This window comes from Diabrotica undecimpunctata, chromosome 3 (assembly GCF_040954645.1).
Source record: "Diabrotica undecimpunctata isolate CICGRU chromosome 3, icDiaUnde3, whole genome shotgun sequence".
Lineage (NCBI taxonomy): Eukaryota > Metazoa > Arthropoda > Insecta > Coleoptera > Chrysomelidae > Diabrotica > Diabrotica undecimpunctata.
The window spans coordinates 152,823,765-152,836,468 of record NC_092805.1 but is presented as its reverse complement, the minus strand read 5'-3'; the positions used below and the strand labels follow the sequence as shown (position 1 = coordinate 152,836,468).

The 12,704-nt window shown below is 32.7% G+C and overlaps 1 protein-coding gene across 1 annotated transcript; it reads left to right on the top strand.

Moving 5' to 3' along the window:
- Nucleotides 1-2,021: 2,021 nt before the first annotated feature.
- Nucleotides 2,022-11,093, top strand: LOC140436240 (facilitated trehalose transporter Tret1-2 homolog). The gene is made up of 2 exons (XM_072524936.1): nucleotides 2,022-2,293; nucleotides 9,699-11,093. Exons 1-2 carry the CDS (start codon nucleotides 2,161-2,163, stop codon nucleotides 11,033-11,035), a joined length of 1,470 nt encoding a protein of 489 aa, XP_072381037.1. The 5' UTR covers nucleotides 2,022-2,160; the 3' UTR covers nucleotides 11,036-11,093.
- Nucleotides 11,094-12,704: the final 1,611 nt, after the last annotated feature.

Below are 12,704 nucleotides of genomic sequence, written 5' to 3'. Positions count from 1 at the left end.
TAATGTGGAGAGAATCCCTGGAGTCAACCAGGCTACCTTCACAAACTACAACGGCAAAGAATATGGTTTATGGCAAAATTTTATATTACCAAAACATTCATGGAGGACGAGAAACTTGTGGAACTTGAAAACTTCACGAAATGTTGGTGGACGCTCTAAAGAATGAACAGAAGAAGTGCCAAGCCAAGAAAACAATGTAAAATGAAAAATTCACAGAAGACAGAAGAAAACTAGTGCAAAAAAGAAGAGAAATGAGAGACAAGCACACAGCGAGCATTGCAGAGCTAAGAAATTTAAACAAAACAATTTAAAAAGCCGTTAGGAAAGACACAACTTTAACACTAAAGACACAACTAATATCATAGAACAAAACAAAAGCCTAAAAGTTCTTAAACGAAAGTTAAACACTGAAACAAGGAATATTTGTAAGTTTAAAAATAAACAAGCACATGCCATATATAAACAACAAGAGATGTTGAAAATTATTGAAAAGTAAGTACTGCATAATATTATATATAGACGAGATGTTCACAGTTCAGGTATGAACAATAACTAAACACCTGATATAGTGTTTAGTGATGATAAAACTAGGAGGCAAATGCGTTATAAAAGTTTTGAAAACTCTTTATATTTCCTTCTTTTTTTGGAGGAACCACATCAGAAAAATGGAATAGTAGCATTATGATAATATTGTAAAAAAACAAATCTAACAGAAATTGGAAACTATGGTGATGACAATCAACACCAGGAAATGTTGCCGAGTATTGGTGCAATTCTACTTACTAGGGTATGAAGAAGTTACACTAGGTGATGCTTCCCATATATGTATCTTACAATCTTCGCATATTCACCGTGGACTCCTTATTTAGTGGCCACCACAGAATTTCTCGAGGAAAGTGTTGAACTACCTTACATAAAGCCAACCTGATTATCGGATTTGTTATTTTGACTGAAGATAAGAAAATAGAAAGATTATTTAGTCACCGCGATCTAGCTATAACCAAAAGATAGACTGTTAAATGCTGCTTTCGGTAATTTTTATTAAGTTGAATACTATACTTTTGAGTTGAGTTGAATGTTGAGTCAACATCGTGAATGAATCAGGTAAGAAATCGAGATGTACTCATAACAACAAGTCAATATTGAATGTATGTATGAATTTATGTTGCAAAAAAAGATAAAAAAAAAAAGATTACCTACATTACATTAGAAACTTTACAGAAGCCGCTACAAGCCTACGAAGATAACAAGAGAATAATAAATGAAACGTGCAATTCACTTGTTAAAAAAATTAAAAACGAGTACTGGAAAAGATTCTCAAAAGAACTGGAGCACGATTTTTATTGTTTACTAAAAGGAATATGACGTCTTTTGGACGTCTCTTTGATGTCTTCTTCAGTTCTTTCGAAGTCTCAGCCTCCCGAGCCCCCTGACACCATTACACTACCGATCACTAATCAATGCATTGCTACTACTGAAAACAGCGGACGGTTAATTTATACCGTCGATGGATTGGGTGGAGGTTGGCGTGAGCGTTTGCATGGGGGTTGGTTACTTATTTACTGTAATGCATTGATTAGTAATCAGTAAACCCCTTTTTGAAGGGGTAATATTTTTTTATGTTTTAACGCTATTTTTTATATACAACACAGAAATTTTGTACGTAGATTGTAAGAAAGAATAGATGGTAAGTGAGGGCCTAAAAGATGTAAAATTTCATGGCTTAAAAATCTTCGTGTATTGTTAAATGGGTCAATATACAACGGAATGTGCTAATCGTCAATGTTTGGATGGGCAATGAGAAAAGAATCATAGAAAGATTAATAAACTTTCAATTTTACTTACATTTCATGATTTAGTTAAAAAAATCTTCAGAGAGAGATTATTCTTTACAACAGTAAAGAGAATCAATGTGGGAAATGACTTTTGCACCATTATTAACCTCTTATCTCGTCTCCGATATATTTATTATTAAATTATTAATAAGCAAAGAAATTGCTAAAAATATTGTTATAACGGCTTCTACACTATCATTGTATTGTCCACTATTTATAATCTCTTATATAGTGTAATCACAGTATATGGTATTTGTGTATTTGGGTGAGGACAGATAGTATTAAATTATATTTGTAAACAGTAATAAAAAGTCCATTGCTCAAGATGGAGAAAAATATTAAAGAATTATATGAAGTTCGATATGTCGGTCAAGAACAAGAAAATATGTCACAGTTTAAATCTAATAGTTCGTCCAAGAAGCCAGAAACTTTCTTTTTGTATTTTACAATTATAACAGGTAAGTTTAATATAATAGTTTAGGGAATATATATATATATATATATATATATATATATATATAAATAAATATATATATATATATATATATATATATATATATATATATATATATATATATATATATATATATCATTATCATGCAACCTCTTCTGTCCACTGCTAGACATAGAACTCTTCCATTTTTCGCCACTTTTCACGGTTCTGTGCTTCTTGTTGCCATTTCTTTGGATATTCGTCTAATGTCGTCCATTCAGCGTGTTGGTGGTGGTCCTCTGCTGTGTTTGTCTTCTCGTGGGCGCCAGCCAATTAGTTTTCTGGTCCATCTTGTGTATTTCAGTCTCGCTGTGTGGCCTGCCTAATTCCATTTCAGCTTGGCTATACGTTCGACGACGTCACTGATACTTTATTGATTGATTCCTTATTTTGTCTTTTTTTGTCAAGCAGAGAATTGATCTTTCCATGCTTTTGTGCCACTCGCATTTTTAGTGCCGTTGTTTTTGTGAGCGTGCCCTTTTAGAAAATATCCAGAGCTTTCTGTAATGTTTTTATTTACATAATATTTTCCCCAGTTTTATGATGATTTGCATCACTAGTTTATCATTTACTCTACATTGTAAATAATTTATTTATACAAATTTTGAAATAGTTTTTCTACATGGCCAATGGCCATACATGAGCAAATTTCAACAAAATAAGAAGAGTGCTTTTTTGTACAAGATATTTAAAGTTAGAGTTAAGAGTTAGATTGGCAAGTACTACGTTATCTCGAATTGGTTTTATGGAATGGAAGTGTGAACTTTGCATGTGATATCAATGAAAAACGGCATTGATTTAACCCATTTGGTGATATTCATATGGATACAATAGGAACATAGCGACGTTTTTCCATGGCATGAGAATAATTAAATTACTAATTTACTATATAAAAGAAATAAATATTGCAACAGTGATTCTTCTTCTTGATGTGCCTATCCGTTACGAATGTTAGCGATCATCAAGACAATCTTTATCTTATCTGCACCAGCGCGGAGAAGCTGCATATATGTTGTATTAAACCAGATTCTGAGGTTTTTCAACCAAGATGTTCTTCTTCTTCCTAAACCTCGGTTTCCAAATATTTTTCCTTGCAGGATGGCTTGAAAAAGAGCATATCTGGATTCATTTCGCATAATATGTACAAAAAAATTCGAGATTTGATGGTGGTTAGTACCTCTAGGTTCTTATTCATTCTTCTGAGGACCTCCTCATTTGTGAGTCGGTCAGTCCACGGTATCTTAAGTATTTTCCGATAAACCCACATCTTAAATGCTTCCAGTTTTCTGCACATATTTTCGTTGAAGATTCACGATTCAACAGCATAAAAAAGGACAGAGAAGACGTAGCATCTCAGCATTCTTACTTGTATATCAAGAGAGAGGTTGTGACTCTTGAAGAAGGCCCCCATCCGATTAAAGGTGGATCTAGCTTTTCCTCTAATCCTAGCTCTATCCTATCTCTAGCTCTTTCCTTCCGCTCTAATCTCCTGGTTGTTGGTCCATTCTTCATTTATTATGGTGCCGAGGTAGTTGTAGTGCGTCACTCTTTCTACAGGGGATTGGTTGACGTAAAGTTGACCTACTGTTATCCTTTTCTTGCTAATTATCATAAGCTTTGTCTCCTTAACGTTTATATTGGGTCCATATTGTTGACTTTAATAGGTGATTTTGTTCATAAGAACTTGTAGGTCTTCTAAGTTGTCCGCAAATACTGTGATGTTATCTGCATATCTGATGTTGTTTAGACGGTAACCATTTAGTAAAATACCTTTTTCAGTTTCATGCAAAGCTTCGATAAATATTCTTTCAGAGTACAGAGAGAAGACAAAATATAGCCATACCTCACTCCACGCATGATTTTCACATAGTCAGTGTGTTCACCTTCAACTCTGAGATTTGCTGTCTGATTCCAGTAAAGATTTCTAATTATTTTCAGATCTTGGTTGTTAATTGGCTTATTTTAGTATTTGCATTATCTTGGGGTGCTGTACTTGATCAAACGCTTTATCGTAATCAACCAGAGATGCGTATACGTCGCAGTTGACGTCTCTACATCTCTAGAATAAGACTTGTACTGAGAACAAAGCCTCTCCAGTACCAACAGCATTTGTGAACCCCAACTGGTTGGGGGAAATTTGACTTTCACACAGCTTGTAGATTCTCTTATGAATTATCTTTAGGAACAATTTTAGGAGATCACTAATGAGGCTTATAGTACGGTAATCTTGACATTTTTTGGCTCCTGGTTTTTTTGAAAGCTCAATTAACTCAGATTTCAGCCATTCTGTTGGTATTTCTCCAGAGTTGTATATGTTGTTGAATATCTTTACGATTATTGCTATTGATTCATTGTCCATTAGTTTGAGTAGTTCTGCTTGTATATTATTAGGGGGTAGACTCAAGATGAAATTTTTTTATTGAGCAGATGAAAAGCTTTAAGCTTAAATATGTTTGGTGTATCTTTTACCTTTCCAGACTGATTATAAAACTCATTTGACTTCAAATCATGAATGTGTTGCTTGTGTGAGTCCATTTCAAAAGGTAAAAGAAATAATAAGTTAAACTTACTCACAATCAATTTAATTTAACTAATCGGACGACCGGTTTCGCTTTCTATAATATGCAAAGCATCTTCAGGTCACGATACAAAGTTAAAATGCTGAAAATAATAATCCCATATTAGGGTGTTGTCTAATAAAGATAAAACTAAGGTAGGTGATATAAATTATATAAATTACAGTAATCCAATATTGGCATAATTACTGTAATTTATATAATTTATATCACCTACCTTTGTTTTATCTTTATTAGACAACACCCTAATATGGGATTATTATTTTCAGCATTTTAACTTTGTATCGTGACCTGAAGATGCTTTGCATATTATAGAAAGCGAAACCGGTCGTCCGATTAGTTAAATTAAATTGATTGTGAGTAAGTCTAACTTATTATTTCTTTTACCTTTTCATTTGACTTCATTTATTAGCAACAATAAAACGATGCTTAAAATGAAAATCTAAACTTTCAATAAATAATTTTTACATTTTTACAACTAGGCCATATTAGCTTTGAGAATTAATTATGAATTGATTTTTTAGATTTGTTTTAATTTATTTTGCTGTTAAGACCTGACCTGCTTTGTTTATTAGTAAACTGTTATTAATTTATTATTGTAACAGTTTTTGCACTAGTTAAGATCATTATTTTCTGTATTTTATTATTGTTCGATATATTTGGACGGTCTTTTTGATAACCTTTATATTGATTTAGTTTTAAAAATATTGTGCTGTCCTAGTTTATTTTTATTTATATATGACCTTTTAGGATACTTTAGTCGAAATTTTATATATATGGTCATTGGCAGAAACCCTCCAGAAAACCCGATAATATGCATAGGTGACGATCGCATAAAACGCGTGAAAACTTTTAAATACCTTGGCACCACAATCAATGACCAATCGGATCCAAAACAAGAGATAAAAACCCGAATACAAATGGCAAGACAAGCTTTTGTGAAATTCAGACCGCTCCTATGTAATCAAAACCTAAATTTCGAAATACGCTACAGAATGGTCAAGTGCTACATATGGTCCATCTTGCTTTATGGCATGGAAACGTGGACTTTGAAAAAAACATCAACAAACTTGAAGCATTTGAAATGTGGTCATTAAGAAGAATGATGCGCATACCTTGGGTGGATAGAGTTCGAAACGATGACGTCCTTAAGAGAGCCGGCGTGGAAAGAGAACTCTTTGAATTAATTAAAAAACGCAAGATTGGTTACCTTGGGCACATATTGAGAGGAGCAAAATATGAAATACCACAGTTAATCCTACAAGGGAAGATCGAAGGTAGGAGAGGAGCCGGCCGCAAACAATTATCCTGGATAAGGAATATTAAAGAATGGACAGGAATACACAATACAGGCGAGCTGTGTCACGCCGCCAAGAACAGAATTCTAGTAATGAGATAGTCGCCTACGCACTTTGGTGTATGGCATGTTAAGAAGAAGAAGAAGTCGAAATTTTGTACGCAATCGTGCCCACATATTGACAGCAATTTCTATATCCATCAGTAAAAGTCCAAAAATATCCAAAAATTTAAAATGATAACCTTGACCCATACTTTAATATTCCTGATACAATTAACGACAATATCTACAAAAATTCAAAACTGACAATATAGACATCAATTAGATGTAATAAATGTATGTAGCAGGCGAAAAGCCATAGCGACATTCGACTCTAATCTTGCAACCTGCAGATGTGGCCGTCTTTAAGCCCTTAAAAGAAGGATGAAAAAGTGCTGTATTAAAGTTTCGAAGAGAGTACCCTACTGAAGTTGTAACAAAGGACAATTTTGCTGCAGTTTTAAAAACAGTGGTTGATAATATAAAACCAGAAAATATTAGACATGGTTTTCGTGCCTGTGGGCTTTTCCCTTGGGATGTATCCGCAATTAATTATTCCAAATGACACAAGATAGAGACACGGAAGTCAGTAAATTTACATTCGAAACATTTAAAAAGATTGTTAAAAAGGAAAAAATGGAAAGGCTTAAAAACTTTGTTGAAAGTGATGCACATAATTCCGATTTTTTGACGTTTTATTATGTTTATAAAGAATTTTTGGAGGCAAGTCCATCCGTGAATAATATTGATCAACTGGAAGATATGGATAAACTCGAAGATATAGAGCAGCAAGGAGGAACGGACCAATTCCATGGGACGATCCAATCCGAAATCTGTGAGCCAGAATTAACTCTTGAAATCGGAAATTTACAGCATGAAAAAAATGAGGGTTTTATTAAGCATACTTCGGAAATTATCGTAAATGAGCAAATTGAAACATTGAACACATTGAAACTATTTCTATTTTAATAGAAGAAAATACTAGCTTCGACAACCAAATGCCTAGCACTTCATCGCTCGCCTCTGAACACGTCTTATTAAATAAGTCATCTTCATCAATCAGCGATTATGTTATTTAGTCGAAAATTCCTGAAAGGAAAGGAAAAAGAGAGACGGAGAAACTACCATTTGTTCTGACTTCTTCCGTTAAGAAAAAGGCAATTAAAGAAAAATAGCTATAAAAAATAAAACTGGAAATCAAAAAGGAGAAACGTAAGACTGAAAGGTTGAACAAAAAAGAACTAAAAGGATGAATAAAAAAAAGGCAGCAACAAAAAGAAATCCTAAACATAATTATACAGAAAGATCACCAAACAACACTAACGTTAAACTTGTTTTTAAAAATAATACAGATCCAGAAGCCGTAAAAAGCACAGCAGGTGATATAGAAAACAATGATCCCAATATTAAATATTCTCCAAAAGTAAGTGTTAATAGCTGTGCAACCAGGGAAGTATCTAAAATAGTACACGCAGACGATGGTGATACTTTACTCAACGTAACGAAAACCTTGTCAAAAATGGACTTACAAGATAGCCCTGAAAACATCGAAAGTTATCTTACTGTTGCGCCAGAAAAAACAAAAAGAAAACTGTTTAGTGACAACAGTCAAGATGACAACAGGAATCATTAACACGAATATGGTTATTATTAAACCATCTGCTCCTAATCCATATAAGAACAAAACTATATACACTGGGCTGTGCTATACGTGTGTTAATAATATAACACGAAATCCTTCGAAATGGAGAACTGTTTGTGTAACGTTTGTTTTGACAAGATAACATTGTAAATGGTTTGTAATTTCTTGCATTTATTAAAAATTTTTGAAACCAAATTCGTCTTTGATCACTAAAATTTTTAATGGTTTTTTAGTTTTTTAACCAAAATTAAAATAACGCACGTAGGATACATAAATAAGAAAAATATGTACCTAGGATAACTTAGTCTCTTACTGGTGGCCAATTACTATCTACTTACTATGCCAATTATTATCAAAATTAGGCCAATCACTATAAAATCTGCTTTTGCAAGAATAAAACCTTTTTTATAAATACTAAACATTTTTAAACAATAAATGACATACGGAGTCATAAAGAGGATACTGTAGTCTAATATTTAGTGTATTATTTAAATATATGGTTTTTAATACAAATTAATGCCTTACACATTTATCAAACTCCAATGCTTAAGTGGCCAATCACTGTAACCTTTACCCTATCAATAAATTATTTTCTCCCATATTTTCATGGTTTGACTAAGTAGTTTGATGGCCCTGTAGTTTGTACATTATTGTAGACATCTGGTTTGTTTTTGTAGACAGGTACTAATACACCGCTTTAAACACTTCCCCAGGAATATCATTTGGTCCTACTGCTTTTCCATTGTTAATTTTTTTAACTTCTTGAACCACTTCTTCGTTTGCTATTTTGGTCACCATTTCTGTTTCTACCTCCGTTAAATCAACTGGTTGCCTGTTAAATTCTTTATTTAGTAGCCTGTCAGTGTACTTTTTCTATCTCTTTTTGACATCCGTGGGTAAGTATTTTACTATTTTTATCTCGGATACATTTTATATGATCAAAATCCTTTGCTTTCTGTGCTTTATGTTTGGGTATTTTATATATCTTTGCTTTTCTCTCCCTCGTATGTAGTTGATACAGTATAGTATGTACAGTTGATGTGTAAATTTGTATATGCTTCTGCTTTAGCTTTTACTATTGCCACTTTCGCTTTCTTTGTGGCGACCATATAGTTTTGAAGATCGGTGTCAGACCTATTTTCTTGCAGCAATCTTATCTTCTCTCTTATTTTTGATCGAACTTAGATGGATTACCACCAGGTCTCCTTATTCTCAAATTCCTTTCTCAACTTTTTCCAAGTATTTCAATAGCGGTATCTCTAATAATCCTAACCATCTTCCTCCAAATTATATTATAACTTCTTTTCATGTTTCAACACATTTTCTCTACTATTTTTGACCTCCTTTCTCATCTTTTAACATCCACCACTTGATTTTTTGTAGCCCTCTCCGATATTTTACTGTCTTACTAACTATTACCTTGCAGTCCTTACATTCATGTATATCTTCTTTTCTTGTCATAAAATAATTTATGCGGGATTGATTTTGTACACTTTTGTATGTAATAAGTTTCTCTCTTTTGAAAGAATGTGTTATCAATGGCCATATCGAATGCTGTTGCTAATTCATGCATATCATCCCCAACTTTATTCTTCATTTCTTATTTAACCAGTGCACTTGTGAAAAACTTTTTAAAATATGCTGGATTGTACAAAAATATTTAAATGGTAATTACTTGTCACTTACTGTTCCTCCGCTAATAACCTTTTATGGTTGATGCGGTCAATAAGAAAAACACTGTATAAAACGATAAGATATAAGTTTAATATCATCTTAAGGTTAAGAAAGACATAATTTGATTTTTGTATATTTTTAGTCATTTTAACATGGATCGCTGGCGGCAGTTCAATTGCATGGTCATCACCGGCTGTTTTAAAATTAACGTCGAATGACACCAGTATAAATCCTCTAGGCAGACCAATAACCACCGTTGAAATATCTACATTACTGGGTATCCCGGGAATCATGGGTATTGTTGGTTCCCTAATTTTTCCAAAGTTAGGCGATATGATAGGAAGAAAAAGAAGTTTATATATTGTTGGATGGTTGATGTTTATAAGTATTGGTGGAGCGGCATTTTCAACTCGTATGGATGTACTAGTATGTTTCATTACTATATTAAGCTTCTTTTTTTCTGGTGTTTTGGGAATAGTTCCTATCTATTTAACAGAAGTATGCGAAAATCACAACAGAGCTAAATTCGGATGTATTATGTGCCTTTGCATACCTCTTGGACAACTTTATGCCTATTCCATAGGATCTATATTTTCGTTCACAGTATTTACTTTAATGACGTCAGCTTCTTTAATTCCCTTTTTACTATGTTTCCCGTTTGCTCCAGAAAGTCCCGTTTATGTCTTGTCCAAAGACAGAAATGAGGAATGTTTTAATATAATAAAAAAATTACGTAGTAACAAAAATTATATAGAATTAGAAGAAGATTTTAAAATGATAAGTGAGGATTTGTCATTAGCAAAAAAATCTAAAGGAATAAATATACTTAGTCTCTTTTACAGTAAACAGGGTCGAATTGGTGTAATGTTGGGAATGTTACCGATTATAGTGCAATATCTATGTGGTGTACCGGTTTTTATGGCCTTAATGGCACCTATTTTAGATGAATCTGGATCTGACTTTTCTGGAAATACATTGGCAATAATGGTTGGTTGTTTAAAAGTAGCTATCTTTGGTTGCAGTTCCTTAATAGTAGAAAAAGTAGGAAAAAAACCACTATTACTTATATCGTCTACAGGAGCCTCAGTTTCAATATCATTACTAGGTTTGTTTTTTTATTTAAAATACATTGGTTCAGATTTCGTACTTCATTTTCGGTGGATACCACTTACTTGTGTAATGATGTACTTCGTTTCTTATTCCATAGGACTTGGTCCGATTGCAATAACTGTATTTGGAGAACTATTTCCTCTAGAGGCACGATCCGCGGCATCGGCATTTATACTTACTTTCACCAGTATAATACTAACTTGCTACATTTCAGGCTATCCCCTAGCTGCTGAAGCTCTTGGTAATCACTGGTGTATGTGGATTTTCGGATTTTTTTCTTTGATTGGTGCTTTTCTTATTTACTTTTTATTTCCAAATACAACAGGAAAAAGTATTGTTGAAATTCAGGAGCTGCTAAAAAATTATTAGTTATGCAGTATAAAATTTAGTTAATATACTTGTTGGTTATAAATTTTAAATTATAGTAATGATATTATAAAAACAAATTATATATATTGAGTTGCCAATAAATTATTTAATTTGGAATGATCTTTTATTGTAAAATTGCACTTATTTTAGAAACGAGGTCTTTCTTTCCTATAGTTTTATATCATATGAGAAGGTAAAATGCAAAGAAGCTTAAGTCACAAATAAGTAATTTTTCAGGGAGGGTAAAAAACTTCTAGCTTTGCTCTGAAAAATGTAATGAGTTCTGATCAATGTTATGCAATAGTATTGGTTCCAAACATGCTATTAAGATACTCCTTTTAGTTAGGATAGCTACAAAATAGTTTAAAAAATTGATTTTGTTTTGGCAATAAGAGCTTTTGTACGAACTTAGTAAAAATAAGTCGGTTTTTATATAAAATGTGCACATAAGATGATTGACATGTAAATAAAGTAATAATGCAATAAATAAAAGGTTTAAAGAGTTTTCTGAATAAACTTTTATTGGTATAAAATAATAATATAGGCCTTACCCAAGTGACAAACATTGTCATAATAGGTAGTTAATTCAACAGTTTTTTAAATACGCAAGTCACAGCGCTCATTGTCGAGGCAGACACACATTTCGTCCTGCTCTAATACCAACCAAGGCGTGGATCAGAAGTAGACCAGTTCTCTACAAACATTTTTTTCAACAGTTTGTCAACGTCTTTGGTCTTTTCTTTGGTTAACACATGATGAAGTGGTAGTTCTTTCGTCTCACTTGTCTTAGATTATTTTTCCTTTCTTTCTCAAAGATACAAAAGACTCTTCTCCTTCATACCTGTAGTTTTTTAAGCCTCTTACCAATACAATCTTTTTGTAAGACTTTCCTTATCCTTTTTTTTTGTAGGTGTTCAATTTCTTCTTGTGTTCGGTAACGTATTTCAATTCTCTTCACTTCACTAATTAGTAGTGGCCAATCTTTTCTTAGTGCTATCTTGCCTATACCACTGTAGATGTCATGGTATTCCTGTTTAATTAAAATTATGGGTTTTTTCTCAAATGATTTTCTATTCTTTCAAAAACACGGTCGGTGGGTAAAAAACTATGTTCGCGTACAGGGAAATACAATAAAAACTTTTGGATTGATGTTTTGTGTGTTTCCACAAAAAGAAATTGGTGTTCTCAGGAGTATATTATTTTTATTTCGAGAAACACAATCATCGCCAAATAACCTTAGTACAAAACAGCCATGGAAATCAGTTTCTGTCAAATAGTTAAGGAGAGTCTATGATATTTCGACACTGACTTTTCATGCCTGCTTCTTCGTCCAAGTACATACAGTATTAGTTATTTGTTTCTGTAGATCTTCGGTGTAATTTTTGCATTAAAATCCCATATAATAATTTTCATATCATACGATATTTTATGAAGAAATATATAATTCCTCATATTATCCACCCTTACTATCCTCAGCCTTATTTTCTCTGCATGCGCATTTATAAATGTAATTTTTCATTTACAATCTCCTTATTACTGCTTTTTTAATGTCTCACAATTTGCAATTTTTTTTAAACTCAACCCCACGTTCAACTATATTAAAATCACCTTTGGTACTTCCTTGTTGCTTATTAAAGCGCCTTTTCAAAGACGTTTTTGGAACGTTAAA

Excerpts from the sequence above, each read along its gene's own strand:
- LOC140436240 (XM_072524936.1), top strand. The coding sequence starts at position 2,161 with ATGGAGAAAAATATTAAAGAATTATATGAAGTTCGATATGTCGGTCAA. Across the intron at positions 2,294-9,698 it reads GTATTTTACAATTATAACAG|TCATTTTAACATGGATCGCT; the intron begins GTAAGTTTAATA and ends GTATATTTTTAG.